Raw genomic sequence first — 24357 nt, forward strand, 5'->3', positions numbered from 1 at the left:
GAGTGAAACATGTTGGGATTCTTGGATATTTGTAAAATACAACCTCACCTTCTACATCTAGATGCCCAGTGCATTTTCAAATAGGACAACACATAATATGAAAATGAAATGAAGAATTTGTCTTCTTATAATATATCTAGTATGGTCTTCAAGTAAAGATCAATCAAGGTTCAATAATTTGGACCATTTAATTGAGTTGGAAATGCCTTTTTTGATGTTGTCTTGAGTTATTTTTTCTCTTAATTTTACTTATTTCAATAAATTTCAGGTTAATATTATTATAGAATAAAGAAATGTCAATGTGTGATTATATGTTCTAAAAGCTTTGTTTCAACCAAACTCAAATCTACACTAATTGACACATTTGCCTTCACATCTTTACAACTTTATAACTACAAAGTCTTTACTTTTAGTTGGTAAAGAAAATCAAGACAAACCAGATTTATCTTTTATAGCTTTTTAAAAAAGAATCTTATTTCAAAATGATAAGTGCTCTTATTATAAATACTGTTTTTAATTCTAAAAATAAATTTAAAGTAATAATTTATCAAGATGCAATTAGCATGCATTATGAAACATTACTTATAAAATTCGATCAAAAGAGAGATATTGTAAAGTGTTGCAATAATACTTGAAAATAGGAATTACATATATCACAATTTTAATTGATAGATATGAATCAATTTTTTATTCAAATATTCATCTTTCATCATACATGAGTTGGTATTATACACTTAGGCAATTGACATGGTGGTACTAGTTGGATATTAAACAATGTCAAAAATAAGTTGGAAGATATACCACAATAGAGCTATAAATATTTAAAAAGATATTTGATGTAATGAAGGCATTACAATATCATACTTAACAATATAGCATGGAAGAAAAAAAGATTTTTTTGACCTAATTGGTTCTTATGAAGCTAGCTATATCAATTTGAAAGCATATTGTCATCAAATCAAGACAAAAAATCTTGGAAGTTATGCAAAATTAGAAGTTGACAAAAAAAATTGCTTTCTTCAATCAATTGTCACTTTTCTTTAATTATTTGTCAATGCAAGCTTACATGGCTTGCAACATTATCAACTTGTCATTGGTATAGACAACACTCATTTAAAAGGTAAATACCATAGAATAGTCTTTACTACTATAACAATTTATATTGAAGAATAATTATTTCTTATTACTTTCTGTATTATTAATATTGAAAATAACTACAATTAGTTGTGGTTCTTATAAAAGCTAAAGATAGCAATTCTTGCATCTTATCTAAAAAATTGTAAACTTTCAAAGTTCACATTTTTGTCTAATTGAAAAAAAATTCTTATTAATATTGTCAACCTTATATTTTTAATATATAAACAAATATTTTATATGTGCCATTTAATTGAGAACTTATAATAATAATTCAAGAATCTAATACTTATATAATATCTCTAGGCAATAGCTTAGGCATCAATTGTTTTAGATTTCAACATCAAACTTTTAGAAGTGCAAGCTATATCTAAAGAAGCTACAAAGTACTTAATAAGGACTAAATTATAATATTGGGCATTGTTATAGTTTGATAAAAATTGATATGGCCATATGACTTCAAATATTGTGAAATCTTTGAATTTTTGGATCTTGGAAGCATGTGACATATCATTTATTCTAATGCTAGAAACTATTCATTGATAGCTCATGGCATGATACAATCAAAAACATATCATTGACAATACAATTATTGGACTATTATCAATTAGTACATAATAACAAATTAAATGATTATAGATATTTGCACAAGACTATTCCATCATTATAATATATGATACTACCTTCAAAATACATATTGGAGCAATTATATGATGTTGTTGATTTGCAAAATTGCACATGTACTTCTAAACAATAGGAGCTATTTGGAATCCCATGTATGCATGTAATTAATATTGTGTTTTTCATGTCGCAATTTGTTATTGGCTACATTGCTTACTTTCATACTATTGAAGCTTAGCAAGCAATTTATGCAATATATTTGTTTCTTTGCATGTGTGTAATTTGTTGTGCAATTGTTAAATATTTGTACCAAAGCATAGTTTAAGAAATGCTATAATAGTAAAAGATTTAAACACAAAGTTTGAAAGAAAAAATTAAATTGAATTTTAACTCTAGATAATGGTAATAAAATGGATTCTATTTGTATAACAAGGATTGCATAAAATATTAGTAAAAATTAATAATTGATTGAGTCTTCTAAATAGTATATTGTACAATATTATGAATAAAATTAAAACACCATGACTATGGACAAAACTAATAAATTCGTATATGAAGAATTTATTAATAAATCAAAAATATTATTTGTACATATTATGTATAAAAAAAATTAGCTATATATTTTAGCTTTAAGAACTTTAAAAATGTCTATTGTAGATTTACAAGTATTAATGTCAAATTATAAAATGTTACAAAAATAAATAAATAAAACTTTATGGTAGTCTTATTACCTACATGTTAGTTAGTCATAGATTGGTTGTAAGTCATTTTTAAACATGGTCTTGCATTATAGAACACTATCATGATATCAAATTAATTGTGACTTTAAACGAGTGAGAGTTGTTAATAACAAATCAAGCCTAAGTTTTTTCTTTTCATTTCTTTCTCTTTTTTTTTTCTTTAATTTAAATTTGATAAACTACAAGCTAGTTGTATTCCTAATTTTTATTAAAGAAATTGTTCTTTATTATTATGTTGAGAATCTTTTTATAAAAAATAGTGCTATTTCCTTAAAATAGTGTATATTCATTAATTCTTATTGTTAACAAATTGTAATTCTGGATATGAATTTCATTCCAAATTTTATAACATAGGATATTTTTATTTCATTTTTCACAATTAATTCCAATCACAGGCACTTTTTTTTGTGTCTGTTGTAGTGAATAATTTTATGGTCTAACATAATTTTAGCGGGCTAAACTTGTGTTTTCACACTATTATGTCTGTTTAGAATTTTAAAACCCTTTTATGGTCTTTATAGCTCCTTTAGCATATACCATGAGACAAAAAAAATTCAACATTCCAAAAAAAAACATCACAACGCTGCCCTAAAGATTTTTTATAATTTTGTTCTTAATTATCGATACATTAAGAAAAAATTATCTTCTCCTGAAGATGTATTCAAACTGTACATGAAATCTTTGCTCACACATCGAAGCATTCTATTTGAGCATTTCCAAAGCCCACGCTGCTCACAAACAGAATTTCAATGAGGACGCCACACTTGGTGGGAATCTTCAATAACAACTTTTCTACTATGACTGCATTTTTTATTTTTGAACTTGGGAAGGACGCTGAGGCAATGGCACGCTAGACAGCATTAAGAGCTCAAACAATAAATTCTGAAATAAAGACTGCATCTTTGATTTCTAAGCTAGAGAAGGATGCTGAGGCGATGGCACGCAACATGGAGAGAGAGAATAACATTTACATGCAGCGTCACTACAACAGAAGAAACATGAAACCCAGAGGGTAATTTGAAATCAGTGATCAAGTTGCCAGCAATTTCTTTTGAAATAGATCAGAGAGATACGAATTACCGTACTTGTATTTTAGCTCTGGAGACTTATTCCAAAGGTAACAAAATCAGTAAGGTAACAGAATCAGTAACATGCTAAAAACATTAATGATTGGGAGGCTTTAGTGCACTTCTTGGTTGTGGGTCAGCTGATTCAAAAACGATCCAGTGCACTTCCTAGTTGTGGGTCAGCTGAATCGAAAACGATTACTATGTGCCGGGCAGAACTAGGGCAGCTTGAATATGCAGTGCCAGCGGCGACAGTAGCAGAGGGGGGCTACAGCGGCGACAGTAGCCGCGCCAAAAATTACGCGGTACGCGATTTGGGCCCTAAAAACAACTAAAACAGGAATGTCGAGATAAGTTATTAGATTCAGGGACATGTTTGCAATTATGACAAATTTCAGGGGTACATTTGCAATTATCAAAAAATTAAGGGATAAATTTGATATTTCCACATATTTCGGGAATATGTTTGATATTTTTCCTTGTTATTAATAATGTTGTTAACATGATCCCAACTGGTTAAAAATGTTGCCCTTGAACCTGACCATTTCTGACCTCCTGACGCCCAGGATCGGAATCTCGCAACATCGTGTCCACTCCTCTCGCCTCGTTGGAATTTCCTGCAAAATGGGTCAGATCCAGGGATCAGGAAGAAACTCAGTAATATCATTTGCATTTCGGAATCCACCGAAGGTTCGCTGTACCGTATCAGTTATGCCCCATGCGCTTGTTTATTTGTTTATTTGTTTTGTTTTGTTTTGTTTTTTGTTTTTTGTTTTTTTTGCTTGTGTGTCTGTGTTTGTGGGTGTAAGAATTTAAATATCGGGTAGATAAATTCGGGCAATTCACCCTCGGCTGATTGCACAGTACCTGTCGATTCTCTCCCTTCATTGTGGCAGTGAAAGTTATTCTCCAGCATTCGGCTTTGCTTGCCGGGCTTGCAATAAATTCCAGAGGAGTGATGAAGAGGTGCCTACATGAAGTGAAAGGACAACCAAGTTCCAAATTCCCACAGCATTTCCACTGCTAAAGCCAACTGCCATCGTGCAAACACATCAAATAATTTAGATTCCTTGTAAGGCTACCCATTCATGAAGCTCGTCTCCAATGCTTCTGTAACAAAGACATGGCGTCGAACAAACATATCTTTTGCAGTACAAAGATTGAATGTATTCTTTAGAATGCAAGATTGAACAGTAGTGGGGTTCTTTCTATTACAAAAGATAATCGTCTGATGTAAGTTTACTTTCATAGATGACCAAGTTATTGAAGCTAGTGTGGTAAAATTAATCACTCACATCAAAATTGCCATATTTGTTGGCATATAGTATTTTCTATTTGCATCAATACAATGCATGAAACATAAATATATATATATATATACTACTTGCTCAAGCTATATTGCTTATAATTAGTATATTGAAAATTGTATATACTGTTTCTAGATAGACTACCTATTCATTTGTCAACAATCTCAAATATTGCCTCTACTAAAATCAAATTAGAGAGCATACATATGTTATAAACTTGGTATAGTGACTTGAATCTTATTTACTTGGTATATTGACTTGAAACTTATTTACTTAGTAGACTAAAAATTCCTATCTTGATAGAAGTTGTAATTATTTTTCAACTTGTCACAAGTTTAGAATGTGACATTTATAAATAACAACAATATTCTAATTCAAAATTTAAAAATTATAGTACAATTTAAATGATTTTAAATGATATAAAAGTTGCTTCAAGAAATATCCATGTAGATAATTTGGATATCTAAAAACATATTAGAGTTTTATTAAGAAATCTAAAATACTATCTAGTTTAAATTACAAACACATAGTTTGGTTGGGTGTAAATTGTTATAATGCAATTGCATATTGTAACAAGAAACATCAACAAAAATCAATAAACAATTAAATCAAGTTATGTAGCATAATAGAATCCAATGCAATAGTTTCATCAAACAAATACCAAACAAAGAACAAAAGCAGTTGAACAAAAGACCTAATTTTTTTGTAACATTTTATACTCTTATGTCCATTATTTCTTTTAAGAGATATTAAGACTAAGGATGCTTGTTTCATGAAATTTAGTCCAAACAAATGGGTCCACCCCATCATGTCCAAAAACTATATAAAAATAAATAAATGAACACAAAAAACCAAAAACAACAATTTTTGAACAATGATGGAATGAAGTTGGTTGCCATGAGGATTTATTTATTTTGTTTTTTTGTTCTTTCTGACTCACCGAAGTATGTCGTGACATGGGCTCCTATCATCTCTCATTCTAATCCTCTCATACTCTATCATTTCACATAATGTATTGAGTTCCAAGACGCCACAATTGCTGATTGGATCGAAGAATGTAGGGTTCGTCGTGGAAGAGAAGGGAAGAGTAGTGATAAAGCTTCTTCTATTCCACCCCAGATGCTGGATTTCTTCATCGTGAAACCAGCGCGGCTCTGCTCTGCTGGAGATGGTGTCGGGCCAAGGGTCAAAATGATGTGCTGCAGTGCCACTTCTGTTTGATTCTGGGAGTTATTTTTGGTGGGTGAGGGGCACTTGAACCTCCGCAACGTGGGCTCAAAATGATCTTATCAGCGTCACGTAGCTCTCTCCCAACGCATGTTTCTACACAAAAAAGCAACAGTGCGTCGACTCTTCGACAAACCTCTCAATCCTCACCTGTCAATCTAGGTCCTAATTTTCCAGAATTAGCACCCATCTAGTAAGAATCGGTAGACTTGTGCTTTTGTGATCACTCACTCAGACCATTACTGGTTCAGAACCTGCATGTTCCTCAAGTGTTTGCTCTGTTCCGGAAGACGACGGGGCGGAAATGATAACTCGTATAATTCGGGGATGCTATGGATGTGACGAAGCACCTACTGTGCTCGATCCCTTGGCTATTGTGTAGGAGCACTGAATGCGGTTGTCCATGCTTAGCAGCTGGCCCAAGTTCCAGCTAATGGTAGCAGACATTGTCGACATATCCGAGATTGGACAAGCATGCAAAACAATTTTAGTGTCAGGATTGAATGAGTCTCCGATCGGGATCATCGACCAGGCAAGGATTCAAAAAAAGCAAAAAAGGATGCTTAAGTCTCTCACAGTTCGGCCATGTCCTCGGCATGGACATGAGACAAGTCCTCGTGAACTCCCGAGGCAACACACGAGCAGTGGGTCGAAATTGCGCAGTTTCTGCAAAGTATTCTCACTGTGCGGGGTGGTTTCCTCCCTTGAAAATTCCATAATCGATCCCAGTTTAATTCACAGGTTTGAACTTCTACAGTCACCACTGTGATGAATCAAAAGCAGAAAATGTTCATTAATTAATTGATGAACAAGAAATCTTAGTTTTACAGTCGTTCGATTTGTGGATTCTACCTTGTGTGCAAACGATGTAACCATCGGCCATTCCAAAATTTCATGCCACGATCTTGTTGATGTAGAGACTGAAAGAAGTTTGTGTTCGCTAAAACCAGTATTCCATGAGCCTCTACTGTGATGCCAATTCTCCTAACCTCACAAACAGAAGAGCACCGCCTGCCACTCTTTCTAGATGTTGTGACTCAAGCCGCTCTTCAACTTCACCACCGAAGTTCTCTGCACTTGAGGTTTTAAACCGAAGGTCCGGAGCTGCTCTGCTCAACACCAAGCTGCAGCATGTCTGCAAATGTAGGCAACAGGACGATTCAGATCCTACTCACTTTCATTGATCTTTGCAAGATGTGATTGTCTTACATCAGAAAATTGTTAAGAGCGGGGTTTGGATGGTTTTTCCCACTTGCAAGGGCAACCATTGGCTTTGGTTTGATAGTTTCTCAACAAGAGTAGGACCCAGGCAGGACAGGTACTCGAGTTGAGTTCCGGCGTTTCCTTCGGTTTTATTCGCTGTATGTGACCTTTAAATCCAGTTTGGTTTTGATTTGGTGTTTTGTTTCGTTTTGTAAGTTTACTCCTAATTTTTCAACGGCAGGGATTCGTCTACCTCTCCAACTCATCACCCGATTTATCAACTGGCTATCACCAACGCAATGTTGCTGTTTATCGAGGGTGCTTGCTAGCGTGACTACTTTAGAATTAACTTCCAAGTTTTCCAGTACCGACCATCACTCGAGCATTGCCAATCTGACAAATCATCAGCGTGGCAGCGTTCCTTACCGCAACTTGCAAGGGGGGAGACGATTTTGCCGCACCATATGTGTTGATGATCTATTGGCTCCGAGATTATGCAAATTGTCGAAAGATGAAGTTCATGCAATCTTCTTGGTTGCAAGTTTTACGTGTTAGATGTTGTACACATCATGTACGCAAATGAAGCAATCTGTAGGGTAATTCGAACGGCCCCTCCACAACCTATTTTTCAAAACTTGTTGAGTCAGGCCCCCCTGTCCTACAAACTTTTCACCCCATTCATCCGTCACTGCAATTGTGAGCATGGAGCCCTGCATGCAAAGATTGGAGAAAATGCTTTCCGAATTTGTGCCAAGGGTTAAAATTCCACCTCTGTTTTCGACACCACGCATTGGATGCATTTCAACAGCAGGTTTCCTTTGAATCTTTCCTTGTCGTCCCATTTTCAATTCTACGGCGCAGGAATAAGTAGAAGAAGAGGGTTAGGTGGCACATTTCTTCCACTTGCAATTACCACATCAAAAGTGTGAAAGGTAAGACCCCTCCGTGCTTGTGCAAACCTCGCCTGTCTTCTTCCCTCGCAAAATGTAAAAATAAAATTCAAAAGAATGTGAATTATTCTTTGAGTCTGCATGTGTGAACTTGAACACAACCCCTGGGTTACTTGAGCATTATGATTGGAAACACTTCTGCCTTGAAACACTGGTATAAGTGAATGGAGAGTTCACAAAACCTTGAACTATATTTCTGATACACACTCCCTGCCAGCTGCTTTTTTTGTTAGAGAGTGGTGTAATTCATGGGGCAGGCAAACCAGTTCACAAAATAACCAAACACATACAGGCATCATGCCTCTCCCTCTCTCTGTAGGGCTTATTCTACTCATGATCCTTGTAAGCTCTGCATGTGTGCTTGTGCATGTGTATTTGTGTGTGAGTATATATAGATATATATATATATATATACATGTGTGTGTGTGTGTATGTTATCACACCTCTATAGCCAACCTTTCAGTTCATCAATTTTTCTTCATGCCACATGACATTCCATGCCTCCATAGACAAATAGTATTTTGGGACCCTGGAATTGCACTTACCCTCAGTCGAGGTACAGCAACAAGTGCCAATCATGGAGTTTGGAAAAACATTTGTGTGGATCCAGGCAGCAGACTAAGCCTGTTCTGTGGCAGATTCTGCTTCTTCTTCTGTCTCAGGACTGACATTGCATCATGTGGGAAGGAAGGGAGAGAGGAGGCGGGCAGTTGCGCATTGGAATTGGTGACCCCAGTTGACCTGCATCCAGTCCTGGAGGAGAGCAATTCCAGCTGAATCTTGCCTGCTGCTGCAAAGAGGCAAGGCAAGGGTGGCCCTGGAATGGGATCAACACACACTGCTTGCTTGCTTCCTTGCCGCTCTGGGTCTGCTCAAGTGCAAGCTAGAACCCTAAAAACAGGGCCTTTGTGCCTGGCGGTTCAGAAACAGTTGCCAGACAGTTTTGTTGGGTCCCAAGGCCTTCCCACTGCATCCAGCACAAGCTTCTAGAAGGGGCAGAACTCCTGGGTTGGAACAACAACTAAACCCTCCTCTAAACTAACTTCACTTTTGCCTTTTGCCTCTACCCCCACTTTGTTATTGATTCATTATATCCTATTTGTTTGCCAAAAGTATTATCCAATCACATGGATCTGGCCACCCAATCACACCATTATCTGTAATGTGTGTTTAAAACTTTATGGAATCAATACATATAACCTTTCTTTTTTCTTTTGCATTGAAAAAAGTTGTAAATTAGGTGTGTAATCAATAAATGTAGTTGTGTGCATATATAGCTTTTGGCATATTAAGTTGTACATTGGATGATACTCACAAAATTGAATCGGTAGTGATTTGTTTCGTTTTTGTTTTTTTAAATGCATCAATTATGATAATTTGTGTTCTTAATCTTAAAGAAAACTTTTATATTGTTTCTTTAATGTTGAATGAACACATACACACACACACACATATATATATATATATATATATATATTTAGGTGTGTATATAATGACGAGTTTAATCATCCTCATAAACTTTTTAGCAAAACAATTTTAGAAATTACTTATTTTAAAAATTGAAAAATATGCTCAGACTGATAAACCTGTGCATATTTTTTCAGATTCATTTGGAAATGTATAATAAGTTCAAATTTATTTTGTTGTGAAATGTTCTAATTCTTTAAGAAAGTGTGTGCTTTTCAACATAAAAGTAATTTATGAAATATTATTTAAGTACATTGAATCTTCATATGTTATTTTAAGAATGTTATCCTGTGAATCATATCAATATCTGAAAGTTTGTAGTATGTAATTATATAAATGAAGACAATTTACTTTATTTTGGAACATTTAGATTTGGATTTGCATACATACAATATTCTCAAGATATATCTTTACTTTTATGTCCAATCTAATAATGTATATGTTAATGTGTTGAGTATGCAATTCAACTTCAAATTATTTTTAATATTTCTAATGTTAGTATCTACATATTGTGTACTTGTTGTTCATGATCCCAGTGTATGTTTGTACAATATTGAATGCTACTTTGGTTTGCAAATGTAATCGGTATGTAAATAACTTAAAACTTTGTAAATATATTCTTGATTTGTTAACATGTAATAACTAGCAATGCTACAAGACAAAAAGTCTATAAAATGTTCTTGTAAATTGGTCAATAACTTGTCATTATATGTTTTTGATACACAAAAAGGACTTCATTTAAACTTCTAGTGATGGTTTAGATTTAAATAAACATATCTATTAAGTGAATACTTTGTACACCAAAGTATATTTTACAGTCAACATTAATTGCACACACACACACACACGCACATATATATATATATATATATATATAACTTTATTTTACTGAAAATTCGGTTTCTGTAATGAAATGGTAAAGCTGGATTTGATCAGGTTTAACTTTGTTTAATGTTTAAAATAATTTGTATACTTTGATAAAGATTTTATAGAAAGTATTAAAAATTCTATTGATGAAATGGGGATAATTAATCATGTGAATACTAGAGTCAATGTACTATGTTAAATTAAGACAAAGTAAAAAATAAAAAAAATCAAAATTCTGCATAATATTTGGAGTTGTGGCCACCAAGCATTAATACCCAGATCAGGAGTTGGAAAAAATGGAAATTTGAAATTGGTAGTCATCCAAATAAAGAATTTGGGTTGGGTTCTACGTTTTCAACATGCAATCACACATTGAAAGCCCAAGAGAAAGCAACGTAGCCCTAGCAGTAAAGTTGCCAAAAAAAACTTCTCAAAACAATATAGTAGAAGTTGAAACTTTACACACAAAGAAAGATGTAGATTACAAATGCCACCCAAAATCAAATCCAAGAGCTTAGGACCAAAGTGATGTGTTCTAACTATGAGTAGTAACCTCTTTTGCACATTTTGATTTTTTATTAAAATGAAAAGACAATTATTTGGGCAAACAATTTTGCTCCTTACTACTTACCTACAGATAATAACTTGTTGGAAAAAATCCATTCATAAAACTTAACTTGGAGATTATTCTACAAAACCATGCAATCACATACCTTTTTACAAACAAACAATGTGTTCCCCATGCCAGGCAGCCAAGTCTGATGAGTTCTCTCATGAAATGCTGAGGCAAGTTCATGCTGCTTTGATCTTGCTGGCCTAATCAAGATTAGGCTCTAACGAAATCAAGCAATTAATTGGGGTTATTCTCTAATGTGAATTAGGGACAAATCCCGCATTGCAAGCTAGATCATCACAACATGGCTCATAAATTCATCATAGTATCATTTCAACGCTTTTTCATCCATTCATCCAATGGGACCGAAATCATTCATCTGATGGGGGGGGGTTGCTGGCCTCAAGGTCCATGAGCATTGTATTCATTAGAGAATGATTGCCTTCCTCTGTAATTTGATATTTCATCAGCTGCCCAAATACCAGAAAATAAGGAATGGTTAAATAATTAAAAATGCTAATCATTTATGAATAATTGTGATGTACAACAACAATGTGTTGGAAATATGATAGGCACTAATATTATTTCAAATGTTGTTTGGATGAACATCAAATCAACAAAGTGTTTTTAAAGTTAAAGGTTGTTCATTGTGCAGCCTGTAATAATCACCATTTTATTGTTCACATATCATGCTAGGCAAGGCTTGACCCACATTATTATCACTTCAAAAGTTCCATGTAGTCAAAGGCATTAGTTTAGTGTGTGTATGAATATATATATATATATATATGCCCATTTGATTAAACTCAGAACCTTCTAATTAATTTGTGAAAAAATCTATTTTCAAAAAACTTTAATCATAAAAAATTAAAAATACCAACAAATAGGTTGAAGTGAACAGTGTGTCTTGTCAACCTTGCTCATCCTACAAGTCAGTAAATATCAACATCTGATTTCATTGCTGGGTTAGACTACATTTTGTGCAAATTTAGAACATGATAAATAAGTTAAACATTGTTACATTCTTTAGTTGTGCAATCAAAACTTTTTGAATGATAAAACCTTCTGTAATTTTTCTATTTATCACAACTTATACACAAACTTAGATATATAATGAATGAGTACCCAAGCATCACATTCTCTCTCTCTCTCTCTCTCTCTCTCTATATATATATATATATATACACATGTATACAGATACACATAAATAGACAATCTTTAATATTTAGAAAGTAAGTTGATGTAAAAATATGGAAGTAGATATACATACAAATCATTGGAATATTAGTAGTCAACATTAATCAAATTGTTTTTTGAAATCACTGCTGAAATTTTATTTTACGATTATTATTATAATTATTTTGATGTGTTTTTTGAAAGGGTTTACATGTGCAATATATGTATATTAACATAGAATTTATTTACAGCAAAAATGCTGATAGAAGTTAAACCTCTGCCGTTTATGTATAAGTTCACTAGAAGTGTATTAGACTAAAAACTACATTAAAAACATGAATAATAATATAAAAATCAAATGAAAGAGCTGATATACCAAGATTCTCTAAAAACCTGTTGTAAATATCTGAGAAATATTACCATAATCATTTGCTTTCATTTAGTAAGAACATGTCCAATGTGTTCAAAATTAGAGGATATTTAACTTTTTTTTAAAGGAAATCATCAATAAAATTAGAGATTTTGATGTCCATTTTATGATTACAAGATATAGTCCAATATTTTATTCCTTTTAATTACATCCCTGAAAGATCTAAACTAACTTTGTAATATCTCATAAGGTGTATATATATATATATATATATATATATATATTGTGTATATATAAATATATAAGACAACATATGAATCATTTGGTTTTCATGAATCATCATCTACTATTCTATAATAACTGATAGGGCACCTGGTACCTACCCTTGAGTGCCAAGCTCAGAAAGCTAACAAGTCCCTGTGAAACGGCACAACAGGGTTGACAAACCAAGACATGAGAACCCGCCGCACCCTCGCCCCAGTATTAAGCAAGCCCTGCTCAACAAATCCCGAGGAGGAGCAGCAACAACAACAGCAAACAAACGCTAACATGCGTTTGATTAACTCATGATCAACAGCAGGTGATTAGCAGCTTGAAACCAGGACTGGCTGGGACATTCAAGCTGCGACAATCACGACGACAACGCTGCTGCTGATGACATTGCTGATGATGAGAGTGGCGAATGGCGGGTGTACCATGAGGAGGAGGGAGGAGGAGGAGGAGAGCGAACACACACCGAGCACAAGACGGAGACTCATGATTCTGGTTGTAGTGTGGTGGGGAGAGGAAGACCGGCGTGGGAGGTGGCCATGGTGGGGGGAGGGCGAAGGTGGAGGTGATGCTGAGTTTTTTTCATGATGTGGTGGTTCTCGTTGAGGGAGGGAGAGTGAAAAATGAGAGTGTACTACAGCTCTGTGGTGATCAGGGCCAGGTGAAGAGGTGCAGCTGTCGGGAGGATCAAGCTGTGGTGGGGGCAAGACCGGGGATGCCATGCCAGGTTCTCGTGACGAAGCGCGAGCCACAACCACCGCAGTGCGAAATTAACCGCTCCAGGCTGCTGCGAGGCCCTCGCTTGCACTACACAGTGCGTGATGAATTAGTAAACCGTGGGAAGGAGGAGGAGTCGTTTTTTCAAGGTGGATTCACATTCCAGCCTCGGTCTCTAGACCATGGAAGGAAGGACGTGGTGGCTTCAGAGAGGCTTAAGTCTCTCTCTTTTTTTTTTTTTTTTTTTTTTTTTTTTTTTTTTGTGAAGTAGGAATAACGGAAGTTATAGCATGGTCCGGAATTTCACTCAATTAACGGTCCAAGCAAATGAAAGTGGGAACGGAACGGCCAGCTTGCTGACTGCGGCGAACCGGCAGCGCCCTCGCTTGCATTGCTTGTGACGCAGACCTCTTTATGATGTTTAATTTTCATGAGATTTTCCTTTCTTTTTACCTGCGTCAGTGCGACGTGGTGTCACCTTGCTTGTCTTTGCTTGCTTGCATCGCGCGGTTGCGGGACTGCTGTCCGCGTCCCGTGCATACGTGCTTGCATTGTCTTACGTTGAGAGAGGGTCCCTCCATTTCCCCTGGGCTGATCGTGAGGATTTATAGTACTCGAGGGGCGTTGTCCATCTCCATCATTCATTCAGTTGCCAGGCCCAGCGAGCGCATCAAGACCTATTATAACTCGCTAGGTCTGTTCGGGTCTAAGACATTTCATCGTGATCGATGTTTTGATTAATATTGTAGATGTGTAGCCGAATGATTTACTACAGTTGTCATTGATATGGACCGAACTTGATAAAGACAGTGTAAAATGCGGCGTACATGAGCATTAGAATGTCTATGGGGTACATCGGAAGGGGGGAAATGTATGTTAGTGACGTTGACAGTGGGTGGTGTGGCTTCGTAACAGGCAATTTGTGCTAAACATGGCATCCAGTGATGCAGAGCTAGCAATATTGAAGGACCTCTCTATTGTGGCTTATGATCCTAAAACAGATCATAGCAGGGAGCATGTGAAAGACGACATAGTCGATGACATCACCGTAGCTGATGGTGCTGTGGACGTTCGTGGACGTCCTTCTATCAAGTCCAGAACAGGAAATTGGAAAGCGTGTTGGCCGATATTTGGTTGGTTATCTTTCCCTTGATAATTTCAGTCTGCAAGCAAAATCTGCACGGTGAACAGTAAATTCATAACCAATTCATGAAGTGCTTCAGTTTCTGATTAAGATGGAGCAATTTGACTTGCACAAAATGTGTGTGATGAAACGTTCCAATAACGTCATGAATAGTACAACAAACCGAAGTGGGAAACATTTAGTATATCTTGTTGGCTGCATGTAGCGTCGCTCCATCCCTACCTTTCGTCTGGATGCCGCAGTTGTATTATTGCATGACGAATACTCTCGTGAAGATTGCACATGAACTCTACACAAAGTGCTCGAAAACGTCATGCACATAAAATACATTATCGTCTTGGTGGCGGAATGTTTGTTTCCTGTTCTGCTTATCAATTTCACAAGCCTTCACTATCATCGTGTCCAGTACCGCCATTCTGCTGCTTTAATGCTAGTATTGTGATCTTACGCAGGTTGTGAGGTGTGTGAAAGAGTCGCGTTTTATGCTATCTCATCCAATTTGGTCATCTATCTCACAACAGTACTCCACGAGGATATATCGGTTTCCGCCAGGAACGTTAACAATTGGTCAGGAACAACATTCATGACTCCATTAATCGGAGCCTTCATTGCGGATGCTTATCTTGGACGCTACCTGACGCTTGGCACATTCTTGTGCGGATATTTCTTGGTAAGTGTGGGTTACAGTGGCAGATTTTATTCAGAGTGTTCAAGAGTTGAAAGTGATTCACAGTCTGGCAGTTGAACAAAGCAGGACGTTAAGCATTCATGTCAGTGCTTTAGTGTTCTTCGATCACTTCTGTGAATCTCAAATAGAAGAAGAAAATCAATTCATCTAGTCGAAGGACGAACGATTTCTGACATATTAACATTATTCGCAATGCGACGAATTTTTTTTTGTGCCTTGTTGACTTACTTCATCGAAAAGTGAAGCTTACACTGCAATTGGGACGAATATTCGCAGGCCCTCACTTTTGTTACAATGTCTGTAACACTACCAGCGTTGAAGCCTCCAGAGTGCAACGGATTGACAGCAGATCTCACAAAGTTTTGTCGACCAGCGACGAAATTACAACGTGGCTTCTTTTACTTCGCTCTATACCTGATGGCTATGGGAGCTGGAGGAATCAAATCATGCGTGACAGCGTTTGCTGGGGACCAGTTTGATATTACAGATCCAGTTGAGGCAAAGCGTAAAATGTCATTTCCAAACTGGTGGTTTGTGAGCATTAGTTTTGGAACAATGCTCTCTGTAAGCTTGTTAGTTTACGTGCAAGACACCATTGGTTGGACTTGGGGTTATGGTATCCCCACAGGCATCGCTGGTTTAGCCACACTGATTTTTTTCATCGGTACTCCCTTGTACCGAACCCATCACATCCGCGGAGGAAGTCCATTTACACGAGTTGCGCAAGTCCTCGTCTCGGCCGCTAGAAATTGGAGGGTCTCCGTGCCCACCAATCCGGAGCTGCTTTGTGAACTTGACGACAAGGAAGCCTTGACCCAGGCTCCTGGCAAACTGCTGAGGCATACTCCAGGCCTTGTGTGAGTTCCTTTTGGCATATTGGCGCTAGACTCCTCAATTAAAAATGAACCTGTTTGAAATATGATTGACTTACTAAAAGACATGTTCTTTGAGATGCCCTTGTGATAAATACACTTTGATTTGCAACATAAACTTGAAATCCTGCAACATAACATTATTGGTAGATCAGACCATGTTTAACGTATCGTTTTCCTAATCACAGCTGCTTTACCGTCTGCTTCTTTGCAGATTCTTGGACAAAGCTGCCACAGTACCAGTCATGACCCATGAACGTGTATATAGATTTGAAGAACTGATGAAGCCTGATCCGTGGAGATTGTGCACAGTGACACAAGTGGAGGAAGTAAAATTGCTGGTTCGAATGCTCCCTATCTGGGTGACAAACTTAATGTTCTCCGCCGTGTTTGCTCAAGTAGGCACTCTGTTTTTGAACCAGGGCACCACTCTGAACAGACAAATGGGGCCAAACTTTCAAATTCCAGCTGCCTCGATGCCTCTTTTTGTCACCCTAACAATCTGCGTATTCCTACCTCTGTACGACAAATTTTTTGTACCTGCCGTCCGTCGAATCACAGGAGACAAACGTGGCTTAACAATGTTACAGAGAATTGGGGTTGGGCAAGTTATATCAACGATCTCTATTACCGTTGCTGCTTTTGTGGAGATGAAACGCCTGCGCCTTGCGCATTCTCTTGGCAAAGACATCGTTGGGCCTTTACCTATGACCATTTTTTGGCTACTGCCGCAGTATATGCTAACCGGGATCTGCGAAGTGTTTATCTCAGTCGGTCAAATGGAGTTTTTCTTGGACCAGGCCCCAGCATCCATGCGCAGCCTGGGCAACGCACTGTACCTAAGTACAGTGGCGGTTGGGAGCTTTCTTAGTAGTCTTTTAGTATCTATTGTTACAAATATCACGTATGATTCGAATGGAGGTTGGATTGGGAATAACTTGAACGAAAGCCACATGGATTACTTCTATTGGTTATTAACAGGCTTGAGTTTGCTTAATTTATTCTTCTACGTACTATTCGCTAAGTGGTATACCTACAAAGACAGCAACAAGACTGATGTAAGCAGGAGGTCCTCTGAATCTCCGAGTTCCGACTCAAGTGGCGCCCTTCAGTCCGGCCACTGCCTGACAGTACCCAATGGGGTGGCACCACTGGGATACAAAGAGCTGAAATAGGATTAGCCATACTACTTGGGGCTCCGATGGCTTTGACGTCGTGACCGTGATACCTGAAATAGTAGGCATGTTGAGGCTACTTAAAATTCCTTTGCAAGCTCATTTTTCCTACCTGCAAGTGTTGGCAAGAGTTATTCGTGTATTCATAACATCATCGACCAATGACTGCTGGTCCTTCTTCAAAAGTATCCTGCATATCTACAACAGAGGATACATTATCAAGGTTCCCATCGAACTCCTAGAATTTGGGGTTGACGAGTTGAGGTAATCAGATGTAGAAGGCTAAAATTGGCGTCTACCTAGCCTGGTGTAGAGTTCACCACTTGGCATTCGTAACGTCGTAATTATTTGATTCATAGTGATATTTGTTCTGATTCTGTGCTTAATGCAACAACGCTTGAGCATATTGCAATTAATTTGTTGAAACTTTGATAACAAGTAATGCGAGAATAGCAAAGATCCATGAACAGTTGGTCGCCTCTGCATTGCTAGTTTATCTCGGTAAGCACGAGTTTGTTGAGAAAGTCGAGACACTCCAACTGAGTCATTGGCAGAACCTTGTCATTCAGGTTTTCCTGTGATAGCAGGTGGTGCTGATAATCTGTCGTTGGTCAGGTGACTCATTTTATGCAGGATCTGTGTATTTTCAACAAATGCACATTCTGGAGATCTCTTCAGAGATACACTCTTCTAGAGATAAACAATAGTCATGTTTCGAATCGCTCTTATACTATGTGTTTTGATGAACATGCTCAGGCTCTATTTCTTAGACTGAGGCATATCAGGCGCGCCTTCGCTAATCGGGGCTGCAAAAGTTTTCACACTCCTGACAGTAATGCCAGCAACTAATTTTGATGAATCAATTACAATACATTTGAGGATGCTGCCATTCTAACAGCAGATTTTTAGGTGCTAGTCATTGGGCGATTTGGCAGGTATCACTAAATCTCTGCATCAACTGATTCCACGCTCCCAATCGATGCATGATCTGTGTCTACCCTAGCCACCCAAATTTTGTGTGGCATTTTCAAACATGACTGTTTGTTTGTTGATTTCTTTCTACCTTCATAATAGTGAAAGGAGTTTATCTTTCAGAAAAATTGATTACAGAAAGAGAGGAGATGTACTCTTGAACAAGTGTTGTTCAATTAGTTACTAATTTTTTTTTTTCTTCTTCTTCTTTTGTTTAGTAATTTTGTACACCAATTTCAAGAAATCAATCCATTTATATAAAAAATTTACTTCAAGATAGTGATTACCAACCTATTTAACTTTTTTTTAAAGTTCCTATTGTTTATTAAACGTTGATTCATTTTGTTATAAATAACTTATATTCATTGTCATATATATATATCTATATCTATATATATCTATATATATATATCTATATCTATATATATCTATATATATATATCTATATCTATATATATCTATATATATATCTATATATATATATATATCTATATCTATATATATATCTCTATCTATATATATATATCTATATCTATATATATATATATCTATATATATATATCTATATATATATATATATATAGATATATATATCTATATATATATATCTATATATATATATCTATATCTATATATATCTATATATATATATCTATATCTATATATATATATCTATATCTATATATATATATCTATATCTATATATATATATCTATATCTATATATATATCTATATATGTATATATATATATATATATATTTACTTGTATATATACTTGTATATATACATGTATATAAAAATTTCCAAAAATCTGATTTAAACTGTCTCTTTTACAAGATCTATGATATGTTACATTCAAGATCATTTACAAACCACATGTTTGGTATCTTTTATAACCTTCTTCTACTTTATAGTTTCTTTGCTTTTTACATTACAAGCATCTTACTTTATTCTATATGTTATAACTTTCACTAACACCAAAATTTATCAATTTTTATTTATTAATTATTTTTATGTATATCATGTATATACAAAATTAGTATCTACTATAAAATTTAAATAATTTTATTAATTTTAATATTCTTTCTAATATCATTAGTAGGCTTATTATGGAGTAAAAATAAATCAATTCCAAGCATGTGTTGGATTTAAAAAAAACTTACTTATATGATGATCTAAATATATTTGATAAATTAAAAATACTACCAATTAATATTCATAATAAACTTATAATTTCTTATACTTATATTTATATTTATAATTTATTAATACATATTAAAATATTTGTAAGATATTAAAATAAATTTAATATAATATTCTTAATCTTAAAAATTCAAAAAATATATAATAATAAATAATAATAAAATATAGAATTTTTAAAATTAATTTATTATTTTAAATAATTTTACTAAGAAAATAACATATCAAATATAAATTAAGATTTTAATAATTTTATTAATTATTTTAAAAATATACCTATAAAAAATTAATTCTTATCACAATTTAATATAAATAATACATCATCATATTATATGTATTTTATTATTTTTAAATTTATTTAGATTTATGTTGCTAATAAATAAAATATATGAGTGTATAAATTTAATAAAAAATAATCTATTATTAATTTTATATTAGATTATTAAAATTTTAAAAGTGATTTAAAATAATATTTATAGAAAAAAATTAATTATTTGTGATTCAATTTTTTGTTTTTTTATTTTTTCTTCTTCTTTAGTTAATTTCTATTAAAACTAACCATTGTCAATAATATTTGATTAAATCGTTTTAAAAATTTTATTAGTCATATCAAAACTTATTATTAAATAAAAATATATTATATTATATTATGTTTATATTATCTAAAAATAAAATCTTTTAAGTAGTAATCAAATAGCTATCATATACTTCATTCCTATATTTACATGAAATCAAATTTTATGAAACTTAATTTTGTAAGAAGTTTTTATTTAGTTAGATTATATATATATATATATATATATATATATATATATATATAAAGCGAGAGAGAGAGAGAGAGAGAGAGAGAGAGAGAGAGAGAGAGAGAGAGAGAGAGAGAGAGAGAATAAAATAAAATAAAGCGACACAAATTTTTATTAAATAAATCCACACACTCCCTTCTTAGTTGTTCTTCGATTCTCATGTTCCCTTGTTCATAACTCTTGTCCTCATTTCCAAAGTTTCTAGTCCCTCGCCCCCATCTTTAGCAACAGTTGAAAACAAAAAAATGGCTTAGAATAGGGATAGAAGCTCTAAAAGTGCAATGATGCTTAAGATAGAATAAGTCACTTAAGTAAAAATTTAGGTTGCTTTATCATTTCTTTATATATATAATAACTTACAATAGTACCAAAAAAACTTATCTTTTTTAAAATTAAAATTAAAACTAATTTAAAATTAATTTAAAATTAATTTTTAATTTAAATATATAAGATTATATTTGCAATTTTAACAAAGTATTATACCATCTAATTCAAAAAAAATTAAACTTCTATAGATTGGTATAAAAAAATTTAAATAATAAAAAATCATATTATAAAAATAAAAATTATTTTTTTAAAAGAAATATTTGAATTGTTGATTTAGAAGATGTAATATATCAAGTTTAAAGTTAAATTTTTATAAAATGCTTGTTTATTTAGACAACGTATATAAATAAATAGTAAATCATTTATATTATATTGTTAAGGTATCAAGGATATGAAGCTTGAAGAAAAATCCTCAATACACTCTTGTGTCATTCAAAAAAATTAGAAAGTCATTCAAAGATGGTATAGTATGTAATGGCTATTGCCAAAATAAGAAGCGTTAGTATAAAAAGTCTCGAAACAAGACTAAAGATTAAAAAGGTGTTGACAAGAGTGAAGAAGGCTTCACTCTTGCCTTTATATATATTCTTAACTAGGAGCTACGTGGTGGTGTCTTATATGACATCCAAAACATGTTGACTTTGGAAGACACATATCTTAACTTATAAGGCAAGTTTTCTATATGTGTATCATGTACTTATCTTTTTTTTACAAGCTATCAACACATAGTTAACTTGTTGAATAAGTTTCTAACATATCAATCAATTACAAACACATGTAAAGTCAAAACAACATCTATGAAGCTTCTAGGAAGCTTTTCTTAAAAAATATTATAAAATATATCTACTTTTATCTATTTCTATTTGATCATATAGATAAATATTAGAATAAATATGTATATCTGTGACATTACATCTCCTTCTATAGATAAGTTCTATAAAGATCAGTCATCAAATATTGAAAAAATTTAAGATGTGGCAAATTATATTTGTCACATATTTTGAACTTTATTTTCTTTGAAGATGGTTGATTGGTCCTTTCAACCATTGATAGTATTTTATATCAAGGCAAAAAGATCAACCTATTATTTGATAGTTGTTGAAGCCTTCGTTACCTCTTTCATATAAAACATTTGAAATACCATTAAGACTCGTTTTAACTTCTAATAAAATCACTAAACATCAAGAGTCTCTTTCAAGATTGTAATACCAAATACATTGTATCTTGCCATGTATTTGAGGAAGGACATATTCTTCTTATAGATCTTCATCTCAATTATGTTATCTTGAAGGTTGTAACAATCACAATATTTTGTTTAATAAATCAACAAAAGATAGTTTTTGAGTTGAATTTGCTGGTTATTGGTTTTCTATCTCCTTAGCATTACAAATGTACAAAAGTATCAAACAAGAGTAGAAGATAGAATACTATCTTTCCTAGATCTTGTTTCTTTTATAGTAAAGATTTACTATTCTTTATATTGATTTTGATGGATGTTGTCGATAAAAAAACTCAATTTTTTTTGTTGTATTTATAAGATTCTTTGCTAGCTTCTATGTATATTTATTAATATTATATTTGTATCAATGGCAAAGATATTTTAATCTATTTTGGAGCCACCTTGAATCTAAAACTTCTTCCACCTCAAATTCTTGATTATTATCCACTTTTATAGGAAGAGGTGGCATTTGTCTTCTTCTCAAGATATTCAGTGTCTTATATGGCTCAAGACAAGACACATGGAATAAAGGATGGATCTTCATAGAATTTGGTAGATTTAATTGTTAAGCAATATGATTGACTTGTTTATTAATAAATAAATGTCCAAGCCTACAATAGTCCAACTTGTCACAAGGACAAGTAGTCTTGATATTGCAATGAAGTAGCCATATCTTATCATCCAAATTGAATTATGGTTGTTCCTTGTGATAGACATCTATATAGATCTTTTATCATTCTTGAGCTTCCTCTAATTGTGCCTTCATTGTTGCATATAGTTTTGATAAACGATTTGCCAAAACTTTTATCATAGGATTATTGACTTTTAAAAAGTCAAAAATATCAAATCATGGATGATAACTATAATTGACAAAAAAGGTGTTTTTTGAGTAGAAGAATGTACTAAATTATTCTATGCAAACTTTGCCAATGGCAAAAAAGTTGTCCAATCATCTTAATGATAATTGATGACAAGGAATTTTGAATCTTAAACAAATATCACATGATTGTACAAAGTCTTTGATAGTCTTTTACATTTGAAAGCTACCAAAAATCTCTAGATATTTTCTCCAAAATCTTTTTTTATCCAAAATATTTGACTATTAAAAGTCATGATGATCTTGAAGAATACATAATTGTACTTTGTCTTCTAAGATATAAAAATGTCTCTCAAAGTAGATTATTCTTAAATTCTAACCCGGAAGGTATCATGAGACTTAAAAGAACTATTCTTGTTATCATGAACAAGAGGATTAGAAGACACACTTGATTGAATTTACTTGACAAAGGTTGAATCAATAGTCAATGTTAATTTTATTCTTCAAAGATGAAAATGATCTAATATTAAAAAAATTGTTCTTTATTGATCAAAAGCTATATTTTTTTTAATGCAAGATATAAACATCTAAAAAGGGCATTTGATAAATCTTGTTATTTTTTGGATCTATAGGTGATTTTGAAATCAAATCTTCATAAAGACATACTTGAATGGACTTGGTGATAATTCAAAATATGTGTTGATATAAAATACTTAAAATTATTGTGATCTATTATTATATTATAATACAAGTATATGATGAAAATATAATTGAAAATAAATTTCTAATTAATATTTAATCATCTTGGCTCAATAGTAATTTAATACATTTAAACATGGCTTTTATAAAAACATCTTAGTTTATTTTTTTGTCTTAATAGCTAGTAGATTAAAAGTTGGTTAATTATTTTATCTTCTAGATTATAGAATTTTTTTTATTACCTAAAAAATATTATTAATTAATAAAATAGGATAGAAGAAATAAATTATTAATATGATTGATATTAAGATTAAGTTGAAGATAAGATCAAGCTAAAAAATCCTTAGAATAAATTAAATTGATATCCGAGGATCGACCATTTGTGGAATAGGATTGAAATCAAATGTCTAGCTACTAAAACGGCCGCCTAGGGCAAAGTAAAGAGCAAATCAAAGTTCATCAATTTAGATTCGTAAGTTAGCTTTAAACTTATTCTAAAGATATAAGGCTTATTTTCATAGATTTGGAATGATTTTGTAATTATTGTTCAAAATCAAGATTTGTATTGTTGATTTGGAACTTATGCAATACAATTAGGGCTAGTACTCTTAATTAGTTTGTACAATTGGTGTTACATTTATAATTCAAAATTTGATAGTACTTAGTTGATTGGATGTGCTAAGTATGTAACATTTTATATTATTCTAATGG

The 24357-nt window shown here is 33.3% G+C and overlaps 2 protein-coding genes and 1 long non-coding RNA gene across 8 annotated transcripts; 2 read left to right on the forward strand and 1 right to left on the reverse strand.

Annotated features, from left to right (window-relative positions):
* Nucleotides 1-5715: 5715 nt before the first annotated feature.
* Nucleotides 5716-8735, reverse strand: LOC141045493 (uncharacterized). 2 transcript variants are annotated; one of them, XM_090251127.1, is made up of 4 exons: nt 7726-8735; nt 6949-7231; nt 6673-6799; nt 5716-6526 (listed from the first exon to the last, which is right to left on the reverse strand). In XM_090251127.1, the coding sequence occupies exons 2-4, from the start codon at nt 6990-6992 to the stop codon at nt 6362-6364; spliced, it is 336 nt and encodes a 111-aa protein (XP_090107253.1). In that variant the 5' UTR covers nt 6993-7231; nt 7726-8735; the 3' UTR covers nt 5716-6361. The 2 variants fall into 2 exon arrangements, with proteins under 2 accessions (XP_090107253.1, XP_090107254.1); XM_090251128.1 differs by lacking the exon at nt 7726-8735 and having other exon boundaries at nt 6393-6526; nt 6949-7069.
* LOC149989140 (uncharacterized) lies at nt 7098-8327 on the forward strand. 3 transcript variants are annotated; one of them, XR_016503273.1, is made up of 2 exons: nt 7098-7239; nt 7541-8327. It is a non-coding gene; the product is annotated as an uncharacterized LOC149989140 (long non-coding RNA). The 3 variants fall into 3 exon arrangements; XR_016503272.1 differs by lacking the exon at nt 7098-7239 and adding an exon at nt 7276-7457; XR_016503271.1 differs by lacking the exon at nt 7098-7239 and adding an exon at nt 7276-7414.
* A 4727-nt stretch (nt 8736-13462) lies between the features above and the next one.
* LOC112283362 (protein NRT1/ PTR FAMILY 8.2) lies at nt 13463-18046 on the forward strand. Of its 3 annotated transcripts, none has more exons than XM_024521958.3 (5): nt 13463-13878; nt 14645-14862; nt 15326-15543; nt 15838-16418; nt 16648-18046. In XM_024521958.3, exons 2-5 carry the CDS (start codon nt 14661-14663, stop codon nt 17606-17608), a joined length of 1962 nt encoding a protein of 653 aa, XP_024377726.1. In that variant the 5' UTR covers nt 13463-13878; nt 14645-14660; the 3' UTR covers nt 17609-18046. The 3 variants fall into 3 exon arrangements, with proteins under 3 accessions (XP_024377726.1, XP_090107256.1, XP_024377725.1); XM_024521957.3 differs by lacking the exon at nt 13463-13878 and adding an exon at nt 14008-14423; XM_090251130.1 differs by lacking the exon at nt 13463-13878 and having other exon boundaries at nt 14007-14862.
* Nucleotides 18047-24357: the final 6311 nt, after the last annotated feature.

Source organism: Physcomitrium patens, chromosome 6, assembly GCF_059467195.1.
Source record: "Physcomitrium patens ecotype Gransden chromosome 6, ASM5946719v1, whole genome shotgun sequence".
Lineage (NCBI taxonomy): Eukaryota > Viridiplantae > Streptophyta > Bryopsida > Funariales > Funariaceae > Physcomitrium > Physcomitrium patens.